This window comes from Anopheles maculipalpis, chromosome 2RL (genome assembly GCF_943734695.1).
Source record: "Anopheles maculipalpis chromosome 2RL, idAnoMacuDA_375_x, whole genome shotgun sequence".
NCBI lineage: Eukaryota > Metazoa > Arthropoda > Insecta > Diptera > Culicidae > Anopheles > Anopheles maculipalpis.
Window position 1 is genome coordinate 63,254,417 of NC_064871.1, and position 22,743 is coordinate 63,277,159.

The 22,743-nt window shown below is 41.0% G+C and overlaps 5 protein-coding genes across 7 annotated transcripts in view; 2 read left to right on the top strand and 3 right to left on the bottom strand.

Moving 5' to 3' along the window:
* LOC126568763 (transcription initiation factor TFIID subunit 1-like) overlaps window positions 1-1,342 on the top strand; it is a 30,498-nt gene extending 29,156 nt beyond the window's left edge. For all 3 annotated transcript variants that reach the window (XM_050225372.1, XM_050225370.1, XM_050225371.1), the window contains one exon: window positions 982-1,342. In XM_050225372.1, coding sequence (XP_050081329.1) covers window positions 982-1,342 — 361 coding nt within the window. The remainder of the gene's footprint in view (window positions 1-981) is intronic.
* LOC126568811 (uncharacterized) overlaps window positions 1-22,743 on the bottom strand; it is a 230,913-nt gene that overhangs the window by 104,135 nt on the left and 104,035 nt on the right. The window lies entirely within an intron of this gene.
* On the bottom strand, window positions 3,326-6,177 carry LOC126568824 (general transcription factor 3C polypeptide 3). The gene is made up of 2 exons (XM_050225473.1): window positions 4,717-6,177; window positions 3,326-4,486 (listed from the first exon to the last, which is right to left on the bottom strand). Exons 1-2 carry the CDS (start codon window positions 6,175-6,177, stop codon window positions 3,326-3,328), a joined length of 2,622 nt encoding a protein of 873 aa, XP_050081430.1.
* LOC126556093 (serine palmitoyltransferase 1) lies at window positions 12,964-14,815 on the top strand. Its single transcript, XM_050211293.1, has 6 exons — window positions 12,964-13,078; window positions 13,158-13,645; window positions 13,733-14,060; window positions 14,133-14,368; window positions 14,438-14,567; window positions 14,639-14,815. The coding sequence occupies exons 1-6, from the start codon at window positions 13,028-13,030 to the stop codon at window positions 14,813-14,815; spliced, it is 1,410 nt and encodes a 469-aa protein (XP_050067250.1). The 5' UTR covers window positions 12,964-13,027.
* Window positions 17,414-22,383, bottom strand: LOC126555980 (1,4-alpha-glucan-branching enzyme). Its single transcript, XM_050211134.1, has 4 exons — window positions 22,298-22,383; window positions 21,574-21,743; window positions 20,442-21,132; window positions 17,414-18,515 (listed from the first exon to the last, which is right to left on the bottom strand). Exons 1-4 carry the CDS (start codon window positions 22,381-22,383, stop codon window positions 17,414-17,416), a joined length of 2,049 nt encoding a protein of 682 aa, XP_050067091.1.

The window sequence follows — 22,743 nt, forward strand, 5'->3', positions numbered from 1 at the left end:
CAATTGTTGTCACATGCTTTAAAAAGTACCAAAAACATGGTAAAGTGGTGTTGTTATCTACTCGGAGCGAGCGCTGGAAAAAATGAACTTTTGGGATGATTCAGGGGGATCCCAAGTAGCCAACCTAAGTGTGTTCCAGTTGCGAGCGATTGCAATTTTCTATATCAATTTGAAGAGGAAAATCTATCTAAATGATTGGATGGTCTAAGTTAGGGACGAATTGATGGAACAAGGGACCTTTAAACAGACCAAAGTATAACCAATTTTTTATAACACTTGTGGCTTAAATACCGGTGAAAAGCCGCAAGATGACGAGACAAAGATTGGGTTTTTTTAAATTAATATTTATCAATGAAAACAATCGAACGAAAAGAACGAATAAACCTCAGTTTTTGTCATCAATTTCTGCTTCACTTTTCTATCACGCGACAGTGTTGAGTTGCTGGAATCTATTCCATATCAAACGTTTCTGTATTTTTACCACAATAAAGTGAAAAGTATAAAAATTCTTAGCGATCATAATTGGTTCGCAAGATATACCTTTTTTTAAACTTCTTTATAAAGAGATAAAGGTTGTAGTATGCACAAATTTTCAATAGCAGTTTCTCGACTAAATGAGTCAAATAGCTACTGTTTAATTTGATTTTTTTTGCATGCATACGTTACACTTCACATTTAATTAAACGTAAAATTGTGCTTGAATAACATAAAAAATATATAGCCTAAAAAAAATAAACAATTGCAATAAATTTGAAAGATATTTATAATCGACCATAAAACTTTAATTATTAAAAAATAAGTTCATTGATTCCAATCTTTAAAGGATTCTTCCACAGGAATGATCATAACGTGATCCCGTAAAACACAAGCGCATGCTTTTAATAAATTTATAATAATGGTTGCCTCACTAACCGCTTTTCATAATGTATCCTGTTTTTCTCTCTGGTCTTCCCTCCCCTTTAACCACTTGATGGAATGTAGCAGTCTATCCACGCAGTCACCACCAGACTATGCACCACCCCCTGTGCCAATACGCCAGACACGACCGAGTTCGCGCAGCTCTACCACCAGTCAAATGCAAGCGGCGCCGCCAACCAACACACTAGACAGCAACTCCTTCAGTAGCGTTCCGCTTCACACATCTCTTCCGCCGATAACCAGTGCCTCTATCAAGGGTCACCAGAAGCATGAAGTGCATCCCCTCAAGGATAATTCCGATGGGATTCCTAACTTGATCATGAATCCTATGTCCAAATTTTGTCATGAGTGTGGTGCACGGTTTATGATTAGTAGTGCAAAGTTTTGCATGTCATGCGGTGTGCGACGAATTACGTTGGATTAGTTTGAACATTCTTTGTACCAGACAACGAGGTTTGCGTTGTAACAAGCGTTTGTTGTGTAATGAACACAGTTTCATATTAAAGTTTCTACGATTCTCGCTAACAGACAAAACTGAAAAAGTTGTACTAAAATAGATTGTTTATGTTACCATAGCAAAACCTTCAACATTTGCTGGAAATCACCCAAAACAAGGTTAAGAAAAATTGTAGCCTAAATATATTGCATCAAAAGTTTATAATGCACCGCATATTAACAAAGACTGAAGAAATCTATTCTAACCACAATTGGTTGTATGTCCCCTGTGAACGCTAAGTTGAGAAACTTATCCTCTTTCCGCATTTACTACCAAACTCTTACATTTGCTAGGTTTAAGTCAGTACAGGCAAGCAAACGTAAAACAAGCACACCCACAAAGTAATTTATATTTGTATCAGAAAAGGTAAATTCACAAACACTAATAAAATAAGCTTAACAACAAACAGGTCGTTAATATAATGTATTGTTTTTGATTTAAATTACTGAAATGAAAACTGAGCTGGATGCAATTGTATTTTATAATAGTCACATTACAAAAGCTGGCAGTTTTCCGATTTAATATTGCAAACCAAATGCTTATCGCAATACACGTTGGCTTGTATTAACAATTTAAACGATTTGAAACACGAAGATATGAGTGTTACGAGTGTCGAAGACCAAAACGTTTCATAGTGTTTCATTATTTTTAATTCATGTCAATAATACGAAGAGAATAATGACGCCTAATTGAATAATCCGTTCAGTTTCTGTTATCTTCGGATACTTAAAATATCAGTTTGTTTTCAGGCAAAATTTAGTTTCGTTTCATTTTCTCGACAATCTGTAAAGCAAACGGCTAATTTCAAGTTTGAGTAATGTTTGAGGCACACTCAGTGTGAAGTGCGAGATTCTTTCTTGATTTTTTCATGGCATCACAGCGAAGCAATTTCATAACTCAATTGCAACGGCTACTGTTAGCACAGGAAAGCAATTAGACTAGTAAAATACACCACGCAAACAATTGTCCATGTAGCCTGTTGTGGTATTCGTGAAGAGGAAACCAATTTCAAATGAGCTTTGTACAACATGACAGTTTAGGTTGAAATTTCCGTGGAAAATTTGGTCTGCAAGACAGAAAAAATGGTGTCCAATAGCATATATAACTAACGGAGTGATTTATCTGATAGAAAGCTAAAGTGTTAATATTTTAACAGATTCAATAAAAAAACACGATAACATGTACTGAAGTGTTAATGCGATCTTCGGTGTCCGAAAAATATTCCAAAGGAAGTAGGGGCGAGTGTGCCAAGGGGCAAGTGACTAGTATTTATTTTTTTGTAAAAATTCAGTTAGACGACTAAGTGAGTATGCACAGTTGTTCGTGTCTGTGATCAAATTTTATTATTAAATACCAAATTTTATCTATGATAGCCAACTTTTCTCTCTTTTAGCATCTTTTTTTCTGCTGATCATTAAAATTTAGTGTAATCTTATAATATTTCAACCACTTATAAGTTTAAGCTCTCAAAACACAAAGAAACAAAATATCAAAATACTATGAGTTACATGATAAAAATAAGTCGAAAAAACGTCGAATCATCAGAAAGAAGCAGGATGGTGAGAAGAAGCTTAACAAATGATATCGTACTCACTTGGGGATCTCCATTTAGTATACTCTGGACGAGCAGTAAACCCTTAAACACTGTTGTGGCATACATTTTTATAGTTCAGAAATAGGAACATCACAAAGCTACCAACTAAGAACGTCATCTATTATACAGATTGACCCAAATCTTAAGAGATAATTTTGCATTGTTTCCTGCCTTACTTTACATACCACAGTACCAAAAGGGGAAACAATGCTAAATAAAAGTAACAAAATCTGAACCAATCGAAGTGAAAAGTCCAAAATTCAGACCACTAACATCAAGTACAAACGTTTATTCTCCATATAACAGCCCCGCATTGCTTACACTTGTATATAGTCGTACAGATATTTGCGAGCTAGGTCATAGTTACCGCTATGTTTGTAGATGAAACTCAAGTTAAAAGCCGCCTCAGCCTTTAAATCTAAATACTGCGGATTTTCCCTCACCACGAGACTGTCAAAGTTCAGCACACGCTTGTAGTAATCGACCGCCAAATGAAGCAATCCCAGCTGATGATACATTCGCCCAAAGTTGTAGTATACCTCGTGCCGCACTTCTTCCGGCCGTTCGGCAAGATACTTTTCCATAAACACGTTCGCCTGTGCGATAAGCGATTGTTTCTTGTTGGTAAACTTTTGGCAGGCGATCTGCGTCAACGTGACGGCAATCATCATTGCATGCAGTGGATCGTTCGTTACGAGATATATTTTGTTGTACTCGTTCAGTGCGTACTTGAAGGTGCAACAGTTTAGATGGTAGTTGGCAATCAGCACCTTCGGATAGATGCCGATCTTTGACGAGCGGAAAAATATACGCGACAAATAGCGATGGTATCGCACGTCTCCGCTAATGAACACGATCAAGTTGAACAGATTCCACAGCTGCGGGTGGTTAATTTTCGACTCGAACGCGTCACCCTTCAGATTAAACAGGGGACGGATAAGATCGCGCATAATGTTTAAACCGAAGGTTGGATCGCGATTGTAAATGCAGGCGGTTAGTGCAAGCTGTAGTAGATCTGGCCGGTAGCAGTGGAAGCGTTTCGATGTTTGCAGCGTAAAGACCAGCTTCATGTAGTACGTGTAGTCGCGTTGTTCATCGGCCACCGTTAGCAGGCGGATGGCAAGATCCCACTCCAACGCAAGTGGCAAATCGTTACCAGGCACAAAGTCCGGTACACCTTCGCCAAGGATACGATTTTTATTTTCGTAGTACTTTACGTGCGACAGCACCGCTATGTCCTGACGCTTTTTAATCTGGTAACAGTGCCGGGCGAGCAGGATGAAACCGGCGGAAAGTAGCTCCTGATAGCGACCGGCTTCATGCAGCATTAGACAGCGTTCGTGAAGCACTTCCGGATCGAGATACTCGTTTTCGGGATCTTGCTCTAATGCCTGCAGTGCTTCGTCGTATTTGCCTTGCTTTTTCAACAGCGCAGCTAGTGCCAATCGTGCGTCGAGGTAGCTTGCCAGAGAAACTACCTACAATTTGAAATGTTGGATTAGAATTTGACCACTGCATGGGAAATAGTGATGCCCGACCGAAACCGGACGGTTCCAACGGTTCCGGACGATTCCAACGGTTCCACACGATTCCGGATAATTGCAAAAGGATTGGTTGCACCTACCTGCCGTAACTGGTTCCGTTGTTTTGTGAAATCATCCGGAACCAGTTTTGCCTCCCGCAAAAGAAAGGACAATTTGTGTCTTACCTTCCGATATCCTACAATCGCTTCATCATAGTTTTCAATCCATCGAGAGCAATCGGCGTACCGCAACCAGACTGCGGCCAGGGAAAACTTTTCACTCCTTATCAGCGGCACCAGCAGTCGTAACGCGTCACGGTAGTATTCTTCCTTCATAAGTGCCTCGGCAACGTCCAGATAACAATCACCATCGTTCTCTGGATCGATGTGAGTGAGAATGTCGTGTATGACTTTCTCGAAACATTGTACACATTTCAAATGCACAAGCACGACCGCTAGCTTCGTGCGCAAATCAAGCACAATGTTGTCCGGTATTACGATTGAAAAGTTGGGATTCATCGGTGTATCCTCGCTAGCTCCCAGATCGTAATTATACAGCTCTACGCTTGCATGCATCGCCAGAATGTCCAGAGCCTGTCGATAGTGACCGTTAGCTATGAGTAGCTCGATCAGCAGATTGATGTCCTCCATACTAAATTTTTCCGGTGCCGTACTGTACGCCCGCTGCATAGCATCCAATGCCGCACCAACGTTACTTTCTTCGTGAAATTTCTTCGCCACATGCTTCGCCGTACTGATGAGTAAATCGGACTGTTCTTTCGGTATGAACGGTAGCATGTTGTAGTAGTATCTTAACGCTTGCTTCTCATCTTTCGTTTCCATCAGGCGAGCTCGTTTGAGGCGCATGTCTACATTTTTTGGGTTCGCCCTGATGCCACGCGTATAACATTTGAGCGCTTCAATCACATCATCACGCTCGATAAATATTTCTGCCACATGCAGCCACTGCTCCGAATCGGAAGGATTCAAATGTGCTGCGATGAGCGAATACTGCAGATATTTTTCTGGATCGCTCATCTCGTATATCTGAGCCAGCGTTATGAACGGTTCGTGAGCCAATGGAAGCTGTCGAATGATTTCCATGCACAGATCTTCTGCCGTCTTCACATCTCCCCTAGCGTAGCAAAGGTTCGCCTGCCCCATCAAACCTTGGAGTGCCGTCGGGAGGCATCGCTTTTGACGCCGGTACATTGACTTACCTTCCGGTTTGATTGAGCCTTGAAAGTTTCCCTTCAAAACATCACGGCGCGCAGTATTAAAGTCCTGGAAAAAGGTGGACTTTTTCTTTGCACTCTGATCCATATCCACATCCTCGTCGTCTAGATCATCCTCTTGCTGGATTTGTGCCTGATACTCGGAGAAACTAATTTCCCGCGCTACAAGCTTCTTGATCAGCACTTCCCGCTGATACACATTCTCGTCGTCCGTTTCCGATTCCGATTGGGCGGAAGAATTCGCACCGGCAGATGAGGTTGAAGGTGGTGCAGCATACCCGGCCGGATGCGTTGTGACGTGCTGCGACTGTAGTTCAACAAATTCGGACCGCACCGATTCATCGACCTCATCCACGTCCAGTTCTTCAATTTCCACGTTGAACGCATCGTACTCGACATCACTGTCCGACATGATGTTATCTCGTATTACGAGCCGCGGTTTTTTCACTTAATGTTTTGCGGCACTTTTAGTAAAGTAAATTTTTCGTTTGTAAACAAACAATCGCAGTAGGGCAATGCTGTCAGTGGAGCAAAAGCGGTGTAAAAAAGAGACGAGTATAATTTTGGCAATATTTACCTCTCGTCTTGCAGGTGCAAGCCCAAGGTATATTGAATGTGTTTGGCTAGGTGTATATACACTGCGGGTGGACCACCCGAGATGCTTTTTTGACAAGACCTAGCGTCAAATCAAATATTTCAATTATTTAACGATTAATTGATGCAGGTTTGGCCATTTGAAATTTCAGTCCATTTTCGCATGATTTTTGTGACAATTAACAGCTCTGAGATCGGCTAGTTCATGAAAAACTGGCAAACATAAACAATTTGGAGATTATTGAACAGCTCCCAACCTAGCCAAGACCTAGCGTCAAATCAAATATTTCAATTATTTAACGATTAATTGATGCAGGTTTGGCCATTTAAAATTTCAGTCCATTTTCGCATGATTTTTGTGACAATTAACAGCTCTGAGATCGGCTAGTTCATGAAAAACTGGCAAACATAAACAATTTGGAGATTATTGAACAGCTCCAAATCGGTTTAACAGCTTTAATTTTACCGCTTTGGATTTCATTTTTAAGATAATGCAGTTTACTCCTTAACTTTGAATAACTAAATAAACTATAAAGCAGAGGCCACACACAACCGAAATTGACCGAAACGAAATATCAAAATGTAACGCTCTGTTACGCTTGTTTGACTGTTTTGCTTTGTTTCGCTGTTCTTTCGGTTTGACCGAAACAATCAACGCTTCAAAAAAAAAATATTTGACTATAGAACTTTATGGTCAATTCATAGCAATTTGGTTAAAAATTTCCAAAAAATTGAAAAAAATCTTTTTGACCACTACCAAAGACAGATGTTAATTACTGTCAAATTAGAAGTTTCGTTTCGGTCTTTTTCTTGACGTGTGATCCTGGCCATAGAGGCACATTTCGAAGAAAATTCAACGAACGTTTTTGTCATCTATGAAATTGGATTTGCTACCACAGAATCACCGCAGCAAGACTTAAGCGTATGAAGGGCTACTTTCCATTTTGGTGACAGTAAATGATAGAAAACACTATCTTGGAGCTTATTTGATAGTCATTGTCATTGAGTCAACAATGAATTACTCCCGAAATAAATTTTCGAAATAAATAAATTGAAAATGGTTGAAAATAATAAACCTTAGCCATCTACTCTCATGATCCACATAGATCTTGACAGCTGTGTGGGTGACAGCTCAATATTCACAAAAATATCGGCATTGTAAATAAATAATCATTACCACGTGAGATTTGAAACCTACAACACCTTCAGCCTTTCTTATTTAATTTTCTCTAGATAATTAATTTAATTTATTTATTTAACACAATGAGTATGTTTCAAAGTTAAAGAGCAACACATCGGCATCAATCAACCTTTTTTTGACTGACAACATACAGCCAGAGAAACATCCAGTCATTAAAATAAATGTGATGGTAGGAAAGGGGGTTCCATTTGAAATTTGAGTCCTATTTTCTTCCAATCTATCCATCCATTTGTCACCGCACTGAAAGCACAATGTGCATACTTGGTGACATTGTGCTTTACATACTTTAGGGCTTTTTTTGGATAAGAATTCGATTTTTAGTGTTAATGCTGCTTTGCACATGAAGAATCCAAAATCGGCCAACAAAACATTCTCTCGTCTAATAACTTCCTTAACAAACTTCAATCTGGCACGACAGCACCTCACCTGACTAGTGTCAACTGTCAAAGGTTTTGTTCGTTGGGTACCGGGGAACTGAAGTTGTTCGTTCGGTGATGTGACACCGCTTTGCAATTTCTTCGGGCGCGGAGCCGTGGTTGGCAAAGTCGTGAATATTTTCCACAAATGCTGGTGTAGAAAAAAGGTGTCCGTGACGGAAATTGTGCAGAGAGCAGAAAACCCTTGGTGGATGCCAGTTATCAGCATTACTGTGTGCGAGGCCACCTGATAATTGGCAAAACCACATCGGATGCACAAGTTCTCGTGATTCCTTTTTTTTCGTTGGTCGTCGTCCCAGTGGATAATATACTGCAGTAGAGTTTATTGTGGTGGTGCGGTGCGTGAGCGCAGTCAAGGTTCCCGGAGGTGTGTAGCAGTGTGATATTTAGAACCGAATTTGTTTCATTAGTCGGTGATTTATTCTTGAACGGACCGCTGAAGCCTCAGCCTATCCGAACGAAGGGCATACTGGTGCGATTCGATTCGTATTGGACAGTGAAATCTGGGTAAACCGGTAAACGTGTGTGAGCGAAACGGAGCGCATCGGAACGTGTGCGGGCGCGTGGTAGTGTGCTTGTGTTATCAGTATATTGGGATGATTTTTGGGTGAATCATGCCGTGCATCGGATGATCGAAGAATTGCCCACATATAAAGCCGATAAAGTGCTACTATAGATGGACGGAAAACTGCAAACAAGATGGATGGAAAACAGATTTTACCATTCATTTGGGAGGCATTGGGGCGAGCAAGCATGTTTGTTAAGGCGGCGCGCCTAAATATCAGCTCACGCGAAATGGGGGGAGAAGCCGTATAAGTTCCAGGTGCTGGATTGCCCTTCGCCGGACGTGTGCACGGGCGTATGTGTGCTGCTTCACGTGCTTATCTGCATGAGCCGCGATTGGTGGAAATGAGTCACATTTGCACGAGTGTAAATGGGAATCGTATTTTATGAATACACCTGTCTCCACTTCCAGCCGGCGGGGCCCGAATATGAGTGTTACAACATTCCGTCTAGAAAGCTCCACATACGCAAGCCCCTGCATAGTACGGACTGCCCTCGAAGATAAACGTATTTGGTTGCGACTTGCGAACGGTTTTGGGACAAAATCGACAACTCGAAAATTGTGGCGTATGGGGAGTATGAATCCCTAAATCCAAAACTATGGGTTGAAACCGTACATTTCCAATATTGTGAAATACGCCACGGCAAGCAGAATTATGGTAAAGCATGCAAATGAAACGCTGCGTGAAAGGTTAATAGGAGAATAAAATTATTTAGGTGTACATATTTCCCAGAGAGGCGAATAACCGTTGCTTGTGTTAGCTACGGTTAAGTAGAGTTTTCATAGAAGCTATTCAGTAGGGTACGCGATCGTACTACCACCGTTTCCTTTTTCACTGGAAAGCTTTCACCTTTTCCATTTCAAAAGTCACCGTTAACTTGGATTGTGTAGATCCATCACGATCATCAAATTCGTGTAACGAATACTAACTACAAAAACAAGCGGCACACGTGAATGTGTTAATGAAGGAGCGAATGCAATATATGCCATTAAATACTTCCGTTTTGTATCATTGCTTTTGCATACGATGTTTATTTTCTGATTAATCTATGGTTTAAACTTCATTTGCTTGTATTTATATCAATTTAAATCAAAATTAACACTTTCAGTGCAAAGGTGACCTGGAAATCTAAAAATAACATCCCAGCTTTAACTCTAACAATTTATTACATTTGCATAGTACGCAATTGAAGAAGATATATCTTAACGCTTGTTTAATTGAGTAATGTGATCGTATCTTTAATGCATGCTGAAGCCGTACCCGTCATGGCCAGCAACTGCTGTAAGTTAAGGCTTTAAAAACTTTTTACTTTTGGTTGACAGATTAAGCTGTACATATGAGAGAGCTTAGTTCAATAATTACTCATGAATTTGCACAGATTTTGCTTTGATAGGAAAACTCTATAAAGGTCATAACTGCGTCGATTCTTCGAGTTATTTATTGGAACTTGAAGTAAAATTCGCCGTATATGGTGTGATGGAGGGATTACGGGTAATCTAGGGTTGTACATTTTTTATGACCACCAATTACCACATCGCTCTGAACATTCTGTAACAATCGTTGAATGGTTTGCCATCGATGTGACATGGATTTGTCGAAGTTGTTGTCCATTTAACACATGCACAGCAGGTCGCTGAAAGGTTGTGTATTAGGAATAATGGAAGATACACATATTCACCCCGCAGTAAATCAGCCCCCAGTGTGGTAGACATCTTTGTAACAGTTTTTTCCTATTTTGTTATCGATTGGAAAATGAAATCTGATACAACACTTCGACGGTTGTTGCATTAGTTAATGTCTGAACTAAAATTCAGGCTTAAAATGCAAAGTAGAACACTCGAACATGGATGTCACGCGTTTACGCGATGTTCTCTGACCCGCCTTCCTCTGTGCGTGTATACATCGTTTTTACAGACAATGAGGTCGCTTATCGATAAAAAAGAACTCACGCGATGTAACATTCCTATGAAGAACATTACTAGAGTTGAATAAGTTCCATTGTTAATATAGTGCTAGATATAAACTTGAGAAATACGGGTCCATGTGCAAGATTTAAAGCAACTTTTTCTCTTTTTTGTGATTCAAACCGGTGTGATGATATAAATTGCATTCAAATTTTTTGTTTCCTTGATAACATATCACATTCTCTTATCCGGCTGATAAGAGGAATCGCCTTGTGATGATGTGCTGTTACTTCATGATTCAGTTGGAAGCAGTATCTTTTACGTTGTGCCCGAAAATCGGGGCTTTTCTGTTGTGCATTGGTATATTACGTCATACAAGTAAAGCAAAAGCAGTAGTAGTATGATGAAGCAGCAATAATTTGCTTTTAATCAACATTTATCAGCCAATACGATTAAGATCCTATCTCTACCTTCAAAGTACATTCAAACGTGAGCAATGCTTCTTATAAATCAGTTTTTTTAGTGCTACAAAAGCTCAAGATCATTCAAATGTCTTAAGGGGTTAGTACATTCTGGCGGCTAGAAAGGCGGCTAGTTGTGATTTTCAACTAATGTACAAATAGGTTTTCGCATCTTTGAAGAAGTCCAAAATTAGTGTGTATTAGATGTTGAAATATACACAAATGTGCTGGCTGCAGTCCTGGTGAAACTTTTCAACTAAAGCTGAAAAAACTGGGTTCAAAATACTCGTTTATAGGCTAATGGAGGAGGCTTTCCCAAGACGAGCTCTTTGAAATGTACGAAGACAGCACTATTGTGCTGTGAATCACACTCGCTCGAAGGCCATGTGAAAGACACCGAACGACCGAACATGTAAAGTATTTTTAATCTAACCACACATTAGGAGGAGTCATAATAGATCTAAATTGAGCTGAAATCATGTAATTAATGAGATGTAGTGAAGACCGGGATCAATTTTATTATAAGGATTTTATGTTCCGACTTAGGACCGAACTGCATTATTTAATCCAGATTCGATAGTTTAGAAGATTTCTGCTTTCGGGAAAGGTCGCGGTGCGGTTATTTCATTAAATAAAACCTTCAACCGTTATTACACCTGGAATCTTGCAAACCACAAGACACATAAAAAACTAACAATTTCGGACATACATGAAGCCATTGATCGTTGCATCTTTTTTCATTAAAAAGACTGATCACAATGATCGATCCTAATGTGTAATGCGTTCTGATTCTAGTTTTCGCTTAACAGGTGTTGTAGTCCTGTTAAGCGTTTTTGTAGTCCTGCTGTATAGATAGCGGCTCAAAGGATGAACAAAACATTTATGTCAATTTTAGCCAACCTTGAAAACTTCTGTTATAGTGCAAAGCATGGAGCATTTCGGACGATCGGATTTCGTGGGCTGATCCATCATTGATATTTGGTGGGTAAAAACACTGTTCAAACCAATCAATGGCTTGATAAGTCTTACCCGAACTCACCATATCCATTAAGACAACCATTGCATCATCGTCTACGTACATTAAGTTTTTTTTGTGAGTTTAAAAGTGACCTTAGTGGCACAGTTGATGCTAAACGCAGTGTTTCGCCAGAAAATGATAAAATTTTTCATAGAATCGTTTTGGATAACCGTAAAACAACATTGATGGAGATAGCAGAAGCTCTGTCAATATCTATGGAACTTGTGCATCATATGATTCGCAAACATTTGGACACGCGAAAGCTTTGCGCCTAATGTGATCCTGTGTCAGCTCACAATCGATCAGAAACAGCAACGGGTGGTTTGATGCTTTTAAACTACAATAAAGTAGAATTTTTGTGACGATGTGTGACTATGGACGAAACAACAGGAACGAGTTCTAATGATAAAGTAATCACTGAAACAGAGGCCTATTTTCAGACTAATGACAAGCTATATTTAAAAAATGGCTTCGAAAAGATAGCAGAGCGCTATAACTGCTCCTTTGCACCTGAAGGCAATGAAGTTGGTTAAAAAATGCATTTGACCTAAAAAATCATTTTATCGTGGTTAAAACTTAGTCTTATCTACTCACCCGGTACGATAACTTTGCAACGGGTTGTCTTTTGAACTTGAATTGCAGTTAACGATAATATAGAAACCACAAACAATAAATGCAGACCCGTATACTACACCCTTAAAAATACTGTTCGTAATACTAACACCCGGCAGAAAGTAAATTTACATAGCGCACAGGAGCACATTGTCGTCATAGCCAGGGCTAAAAGACGCTAATTGACACAGTTGGTGGACACTCTTCAGAGTTAGTTTTTTTTCGGTCGCAACAACTGCCACATTATCGGTACGAAAACAAAGATAATCTATTAATGCACTCTGTTGCACTTTTCATTCCAGTGTGAGAGCCAGAGAGTGAAATCTTCCCTTAGCAAAAATCACTGTGTCACCGTGAAAAGTTAACTATCGCAAAGAGCATAGAGTTCAACCGGGAAGAAGGTCACACAATCAATCACGGGTCAGCACATTCGATCGTTGGTTGTTGGTTGCTGGTACGCACGCACAAAATGGTTAACACTCCGTACATAATCAATGAAATTTATGACATTCTTCAGAAGGTAATAATATTTAATTAAATCTAGCTACTGCTCCATCTCTAACACGACGACGGTGCCGTGTCTTTTTCCCTCTCCTCAGTCCTCTCCGTTCGAGTTGACATTGGAGGCCTTGCTAGCGTTGGGTGTGATATGGATAGTGTTATACAAACGCACCACTAAGAAGCTGCCCGTGTCCGAGGAAGAAATTCTTGCACGATGGACACCGGAACCGCTCGTGGCCGAGGTGCCGCAAGATCACCCCGCACTGAAAACGAAAATTGTAACCGGACCTGTCGGTAAGATGGTTAATGTAAACGGTAAGGAATGCATCAACATGGCTACACACAACTATCTTGGGCTGGCGGAGGACGAAGACATTAAGCAGGCAGCGATAAAAAGCTTGCGAAAGTACGGTGTAGGTTCGTGCGGTCCACGCGGATTCTACGGCACGGTGGATGTGCATCTGGAGCTGGAAGAGCGATTGGCGAAGTTTATGCAGTTAGAAGAAGCCGTCGTGTATTCGTATGCATTTTCAACGATAGCTAGCGCAATTCCGGCGTATGCCAAGCGAGGAGACTTAGTCTTTGTGTAATTACTTTTTCCTTCCCTCTTTTCGGACTCTCTTCAACGAGTCTTGTATTCATCTCTCGAACACACATCTTTTTGCTTTTGCAGTGATGAATGTGTAAATTTCGCCATTCAAAAAGGTTTGGACGCTTCACGCAGCAAGATCTTCTATTACAAACACAACGATATGGACGATTTGGAGCGACTGCTTCAGAAACAACAGGCGGAAGATAAGCGCAATCCGGCAAAGGCCAAAAAAACGCGCCGGTTTCTGGTGGCCGAAGCGATTTACATGAACACGGGTGAAGTGTGCCCACTGCCCCGGTTGGTGGAGCTAAGGGCGCGCTACAAATTGCGTCTTTTCTTGGACGAAAGCCTATCGTTCGGTGTGCTGGGTGACTGTGGCCGTGGTCTGATCGAGCACTGCAATGTGGATGTAAGTTTTGTGTTATACTTGCGTGTATTAAAAAAAGCGCCCATTAATGTAGGAATCGTAATTTGATTTTAGAAAACGGAAGTTGATCTGGTGTCGGCCGGTCTTGAATGGTCCGCCGCAACGATCGGTGGATTCTGTGCCGGTTCGTCGTTCATTGTCGAACATCAGCGGCTCTCGGGGTTAGGATATTGCTTTTCTGCCTCACTACCACCGTTACTTACCCAGGCCGCTATCAGTGCGCTGGATCGATTCGAAAGCAATCCGCGAATATTCGTCGAGCTCAGAGAACGCTGTCGAACGGTTTCAGAGTAAGTGTTTCCACCGTGACATGGCTGGGGATGTGTTTGATACTAATTGCTGACCTTTTTTTACACCAGTAAACTTTCTCAACTGAAGCATTTCCAAGCGAGAGGTGATCCCTTATCACCCGTCAAGCATTTATATCTGAAGCACAAGCACGAATGTTGGGCACACGAAAAGATGCTGCTGGACGAGATTTCTACAGAGGTAAGTGATGGGAAGGAGAAACCCTTTTTACCATAAAATTTACCACTAAACATGCTACAACAATATTGCAGTGCATAGACAATGGGTTGGCCGTAGTTGCAGCGGAATATCTGGAAAACATGGAGAAACATTGTCCAAGGCCCAGCATTCGATTAACCGTCAATCGTTTGCTGTCGGACAAGGATTTGGACGATGCGTTCCGAATTTTGGAACACGTTTCGGAAAAGGTTCTCGCGAGTGCGGGTTAAGCAGAACCCTGCTTTTGTAAGATACTCTCTCACATAGTCGTCATGCTGTCGGTGACTTAAGCACACAGCGTCCACACACAAACATGCATGACTTTTATGCCACGTTAGGACGCGTTTATCTATCAACATTTCCGGTTCGATACAACGCTATTTTGAGATGGAAGGACAGAAAAAGCAACGGATTCCAAATAAATTCATCATACAAGTGAAATAGAGATAGAGAAAAGATCGGGTTTAGTAATTACAGCTCAGATACCACCACCTGCTAAAAGGCACAACTTGTCCCGATGTATTCTATCGTTTATTAAAATTCCTACTAATTCAATCTTCTGAGAGGAAAAATTACACACAGAACTACAATTGATATCAACCTTTCTTCGCTAAAATAAGAGACATACATAAGTCAGATAAGAAATAGAAATTACCACTGCGCTTTACGGAATGATGCTTAGGTACAGAATCAGGACGTTTTTGTTTCACCGGTACCATTAGACAAATTACGTTACAATGTACAGGCTTCAAGCAGTAAACGAGTGGGAAAAGGTTGATCCTTTTTTACGGGAAACATTTTTGTATAGACATCCTCACGAACAAATGCACCTCTTTTTTTAAACTTCTATATTGGGTATATTGATGTATAGGAATCGTTTTATCAACATGTTTTAACAACATGTTGCTTTCCAATGTTACGATAATTTGTACGCTCTCCTTGCTTACCAAAATTTCTGCCAGCATTTTTTAGATAAGAGCTTTGTATTTTGGTCGATAAAAGAGTTGGCTTGCAAATTGATGTGTAACTAGTTATGTTTATAATCTGACGACTTTGTATGTAAATGTACAAAACAATTAAAGCAAAAAAACCAACACAGCACCAGTATGATTGATAGCATTGTAGGTTTTGGTTTTAGATTAAGTAAGAAGAACGTGTGTGTGTGTTCGTATCGTGTATAAGAGCCGACCCACTAGAGAGTAATGCACCCGAGCGCACCGGGGTATGGTCACTTAAGCAAATGATAAGCAAACGGAAAGAAGTATTAAGCAAACAAAACCAGTACATGCAGCACGTCGTGCGAAGCCGTAACAACACATGGGCATGTGCTATGTGCGGGTTCGTTCCAATGCTAGGGCCTTAAGCTTCAGAAGCAAATGCTTGAAGTTATAAAATAACGAAAACCGTTGGACGAGAGGTGGATTATTTATGAGTGTTTCTATTGTGCTTTCTTTTATCTATGTCCAAACTCTAAGTAAACATTCATTGTGTTGTCTACGCGCTGCTGCCTGATTTATGTTGTGTGTTTTATACGTTTTAAGCGCCTCGTCGATGAAAAAGGATTAGTTCGAAAGCTGTGTAAACCCATTCGGAAGCCGAGGAGCAAGAATGTTTTTTTTTCGGTTTTTTTTTTGCAACAGATGATCAATAGCAGAGCAAAATAAACTACGCTTTACGAATGATACAAAAAAAAAAACACATACTTAAACAAGCGCTTTAACAGATAAGCTTTCGGATGAATGATAGACCTCTTGTTATGAGATTTTCGTAGATACCGAAATAAAATGGGGAAAAACAATTTGAAATATCGACTTCATTCCGCTTAAAGGGGGTTAGTACTTGCTAGTAGCTCAGTAGCTAGTAGTGGTGTCATATTTTGGATTGTGGGTTCTCAAATATTGTTGATTTAGTCCTAATGTGTTTTTTATCCATAAACATCAATACTCGAAAGGATGGACAAAAATTATTTTTACAGTAATGTGCATAACAATACATAACAGTTGCGATTTGTCTTGCCTGTCGTAAAATTGTTTAATATTTGTTTTACGAGCACAAATGGGATTAGCAGATCTTTGTTTTAGTTCTATTTAAATTTTAAATCTTAAAAAAAAAACTTTAGAAAACACCGCTCTCAGTCATGGTGATACGTTATGCTCCTGTTTGAAAAGTCTAACAGTATTTGCAAATAAGGCGAATTAAAACATTTTTGGGATAACGGATAAAAGTGAAACACGAATTCAAAAAACTATTTCTAACCGTCATAAAACCTGAAAAATATGTTGCGAATGATTTAAAGCTACACAGAAATCCGCAAAAAATTCTCCTCTGAACTAATGTAAACATATCTTTCAAAGCATTTAAAAACTTCTGAATTTTCTCTGTCTCGAAACCACAATTGAAAGATGACAGACACCAATGATCGAGAAGAAAATATCGATTTTTTCAGCGTTAAGGAGGTATATTCTGATAAACAGGATACCAATGTCAACAGCCAAAAAATTTAATTTTTGCATCCAAAAACAAGGCAGATTGATGCATCTATAGTTATTAAAAAAATCCACAAACTATCCGCCTCTTTTGGACCGCCAGAGTGTACTACAAATTGGCAAAACATATTGTTAAATGAATGGTACTGTAAGTCAATGCTATAAGTATGCTGCTTGTTTAGTTTATTGATCTTTCCTGTTTCTATTCCTAAACTATTACATACCACTGTAACATTGTAACGATCGATATAACTCTAGTACGAAATCATCACTATAACCTGCATGCATGGCCCGATTGAACACGTAATGCTTGATAAAAAAATAACATTGCATCAACATCGTTTACTGTGGCGCAAGGATGCAAGCGGTTCGGCAGGGCAAATAGAGCTGCATATAGTTCCGACGACCGGCCCATCCCTCCGGGAATGTGTGATGCTCGACGTTCTTATCGATGCGATTGAAACCTCCAAATTCAGCATCGTCCGAGCTTAGCACGACGCGATACTTACCTGCCAGCTCCACCCCGATGCGGTAATCGGTGAAGCTTTTCGTGCTGTGAAAGTTGAACAAAAACAGCAGATTGTTGCGCTCGAACGCGATCACCTTATCGTCCTCGTGCTTCCAGCTAACGTACGCCGGCAGACAATCGAGCCAGTGATACCTTTCCTCGGTATGATGCATCGCCCGATCGAACTCATTCAGGAAGCGATACTTGAGCATCTGATCGTCCACCAAATGCCACTGGCGACGGGCATAATGATACGATTGTTGGTTACCGACGCGCGGGAAATCTAACCATTCCGGGTGTCCGAACTCGTTACCTATAAAATTCAGATAAGCCTCCCCACCCAGACTGTGCGTGATCAGGCGAATCATCTTGTGCAGCGCAAGGCCACGGTCAATGATAAGATTGGGTTCGGACATGGTGGACATGTGCGTGTACATCTCTTTGTCCATCAGCCAGAAAGCGATCGTTTTGTCGCCTACCAGCGCTTGATCGTGCGATTCGGCGTACGCAACCGTATTTTCCTTCCAGCGGCGATTCGTTAGCGTGTGCACAATGTTGCCAATGTTCCAATCTTCGTCGCTCTTCGTTTTCAACACCTGGATCCACTTGTCCGGGATGGCCATGCCGAGACGATAGTCGAACCCAACACCACCTTCTTCCGTGGGACGGCAGAGCGTCGGCATACCGCTAACGTCCTCCGCGATCGTAATCACGTTCGGGTCCATCTCGTGCAGGAAGTAGTTTGCGATCGCCAGATAGATGAGTGCTTCCGTGTCGACGTTCAACCCAAAGTATTCGTTGTAATCGCCCGAAAAGCCCTCGCCGCCACGCGAGTGGTACAGCATAGAGGTGACACCGTCGAAGCGATATCCATCGAAGTTGTATTCATCGCGCCACCAACGAAGATTCGACAGCAGAAACCGAAGAACTTCGTACCTAGACGGAAAAAGGGAAGCAACATGATTCTTATTAGGAAGAGTTAATGTTGTTGCATAGATGCGATCAGAAGTTTAATCCCTAGAATACTCCGAGGTGATCCGAGGTAACCTTCAGTTGATTTCGCAGTGCAGTTCCGGATTACTCCGAAGTTGAATCCGGTTTTTATACGTCGGAGTCGAAATGGATTCATGAGTCCACTCCGGATTTCATGCCACTAATATACGTTCATAAGCGTCAGGATGGAAAATTTTTATTTCTTTTTTTCGATCTTGATGTAGAATCAAATATAACTAACACATATCGGAACTCTGATAAAGAGATAAACGATAGTAAGAAGACACTACATGCATCATGGACAAAAAAAGCAAGCAAGAAAAAACTAACATCATAAGAGTAAGGAAACTCGTAAAAATCAATACTTAATTTTAGCCGACGAAGGACTACAGACCGACCGACCGAACGGCACTTCATAAACAGTACCAGTGTTCTGACAGCTCTGGAACACGCTACCTTCAAAGACCCCACCACCATTCAAATGCTAGCCTCCATACTTGCGTCCCTGACAATAGTTTTCTGCTGGTTTCCGTGTTATTCCGGAATGAACGGAAACGAAAAAGTTGACCGTCTGAGCAACAGAGGTCAGTTTCATCCGGCAGACCCAATCTAATCTAGACCCCATCAGCAAACCCTGCCCCATAAAGCACAACACCGCCACATGGGAAGATATCGAATCCAGCCAACATCAACGAGTCCTACCCCGCCTTGGAATAGTACATACTCGCCTGACCCATTCCTACATTCTCAACTAATCCAGTCCACCACATCCTCACCGATAACCAAGGATACACGACACACCGAGCTACCTGCAAAATTTTACCAGCCATTGTAACAATAGTTTAAAAAAAATAGATACGGCTAATACAAACTATTGCGGCATCCGCAATAGTTTTGTATTCATAACAACCCCTTTTTGTATACAGTAGAGAGGCAAATGTAGTCTCAGAGACTCAAAGCCTCCATAAATAAAAGAAAAAAATATGCTTTTGGAAACTTATATAAGATAGTTAAGTAAGTAAAACAGCATGATGAAAACCATCATACATAAAAAGGAAATCGGTATAAACTGCCATCGATGTTAAACGGCATTGGCGTAAAACTGTAAACGTTTAAGGTGCTGATAGCAGAGTTACATCAAACAATGATAGTTGGATACATTTAAGGTTAGCTCAATCGTTCTTGCTATAAAGTAAGTTTTCGTAATTCTCAAAAAAAAAACATTTGAAAAGTAATTCTATTATTAGTACATTTGGAACATCTATGGCCCAAATAGTCAGAAAAACCGTCGTGGAATCAGTTATGAAGTTTTCAGTGATCATCATTGTGAGTTTTATAACACCTGTTCTGTTCTAGATATCTTTGTTTAAAAAAACTAACAGAGAACAGATACCGGCCACTCAAGATTGCAGTACGATCTTTCAAATTCTAAACTAAAATTCTTGAGAATAGTTGCAGATAGATCTTAGAGCATAGGTCATACCAAATCCTTGTCGAAAATGTACCGGAAAAAATATAATTAAAATTAGGATGGTTTGTACGACAATAGTTAAAACCAGAATAATTTTCGTTAGTCTAGAAAACGGTTCGCCGTATTCGGCTGGTTATTAAACATAAGTCAACCAATTAAAATTACCCAGCAATACTCACTCAGTGCATTGCACTGATATTCATTAACTTTCACCAGAGCTGTGGACGTATCAATGCACGTGATGAGTGCATTCAAATAAAAAGAATTCGTATTTACTATTGCAATACCAATACGAAAATGTAACTGTGCAATAGTATTTAATTCAATCTCTTCCAAGGGCATTTTTCGAACTTGTGATGAATGGAATTAAAAACAAGATGGCAGGTTTAATTACTTACTCTGAATAGTTGAAAAGACGACTGTCCCAAACCGGATGGTCGCCGCGCGTACCATCGTGGAAGTAGCAGGCATTCGTACCATCGAACTGATTCAGCCCATCCTGCGTATTCTTGCTCGCATGCGAATGCACAACATCGAGCAGCACAAATATGCCGTGCTCGTGCGCCTTGTCCACCATGTATTTCAACTCATCCGGTGTACCGAACCGGCTGGAGGCAGCAAAGAAACTCGTAATCTGGTACCCAAAGCTGGCATAGTACGCGTGCTCCATAATGGCCATCACCTGGATCGTGTTGTAGCCCAGCTTCGCAATGCGCGGTAGAATATTGTCAGCAAAGTTGCGGTACGTGCCCACACCGTACTCTTCCGTTGCGATCCCTACGTGACACTCGTAAATACGTAGCGCCCGGGGACGGGTTGGTTTCCGGTGGCGGAACATGTACTTCTCGTGGGCTGGCGGATGCCACACACGTTGCTGATAATTGACTCCCAACTCTTTCGGCGGCGCTACGACATACTTTGCCCACGGTGACAGACGATCAATCAGTGCACCGTCCTGCTTTCGTATGATCACCTTAATCTCGGACAGATGCTTGATTGCGCAGGAACCGTCCGGGTTCGGTGGGATCTTGAGTTCCCATTTTCCGAAGGGCAGTTTCTCGTACGGTGTTGCCAACCATTGCCAATTATCTAGTAAAAGAAGAGAATGACACCAGAAGCAGATTAGTGTATGAATGTTGTACAAGAAGAAGGATACATCCCGAAATGGACAAAATATGTAGTTAAAGTTGAACAAGTTCGAATGAAGGTCATGGTTTTGGAAAAAGAAGAAAACAGGGAATGGAATGCTTTTGTTACTTCATGAGATTGATAAGAGTTGCGTGCAATCATAATTATTTAATGTTTTCGATTACTTAACCAGGCGCAGCTCTAGTGACAAAGTGATATGATTGGACGCTTAATCGTCGTTAGTATGGGAGGGCGAAGAGTCATGTTTACCAGATGTATGGTAGATTAGAGTATGCGCTTTGCAAAGGACATCAACATGATCAACAACGTGCCGATGATTAGGCTAGAGGACATTAGTGGTAAATTATATTCAAACGAAGAGTAATGCTTTATTTTACTTACTGAAATCTCCTGTCAAAAACACTTCCTTGGCGCCGGGAGCCCATTCACGGGCGACTACACTATTGTCCTGGGCGATGTGCAGACCGTAGTACTTGTATCCTTGGGTGAATTCATTTAGGCCACCCTCCAGCTCGTTCAATCGTTTGATCCATCCCCGAAATTCAGTGTTTCTAGAAAAGGATAGGCAAGATAGGAAAAACAAAATCAACTTTTTAGTCTTTTACCAAATTTTTCCCCCTCGGCAAATGTTCCTAAAGGTTCATCAAAGTAAGCGCTATTATTTAATTTTCTTCCTGTGCATCCGGCTTGGTAATCGGCTCACCAGCTGATAGGAGAAGGTGACCGTCAGTTGAACTTCTTCAAACCAATGTTGTGCTTATCGTCAGCAATGCACGCATGCTAAGATCAAACCTAACATAGGCAATGGCACCACGTCGTACGCGGCTCATTCCTAAGCGCATCGAACGACATTGACCTTCACGTGACATTGATTAAACGGTCAGCTAAGGCAGGAAATCGCTGGTTTTTCTTCAATGTAACTTGCACCCTATCACAATGCAATGAATTCAAGCTAAAAGTTAAACCTACGGCATACGGCATCAAATTACATACGGTGATGATTTGATTGAGCGATACACTTTCCCGAAACCGGTCGGTGTCGTATTACCCGGCACGGATGCGAGAGCATAATGTTGAGAACGGAAAGAAACGAGCTGTGGCTTACCTGCGCCGAATCTCTTGCTCATGCGACTTGAGGTACGGATCTAGTTCAAATAACGTATCAAGATTCACTTTCGGTTCGTTTGCCATTTTACGATAAGTTTCGTCGCCCCCGTACACTTATCAAACGATGTTGCTGAATATGCACGAACAACAGTATGAGAACACCTTCTGCGACCGTGATGCACTGCGCTGAGTACCCAGTAACGAACTACTACTACTACTACGAAGAGAGCAGCACTGTTGAAGAAGTACCTCCGATCTACTACGCAACGAGGAACGGAATGATCGGTTTCATCTTCGCTTCGTCGTCTAAGTTCAATAGACACAATCACATCTAGATTGGAAGAAGAATACCGGCACGAATACCATACGTGCTGATGTTTTGAATATAGAATCTTCAAAAGACGAAGTTCTTACGCTACGTTGAATCACATTTTGTTGATGCCG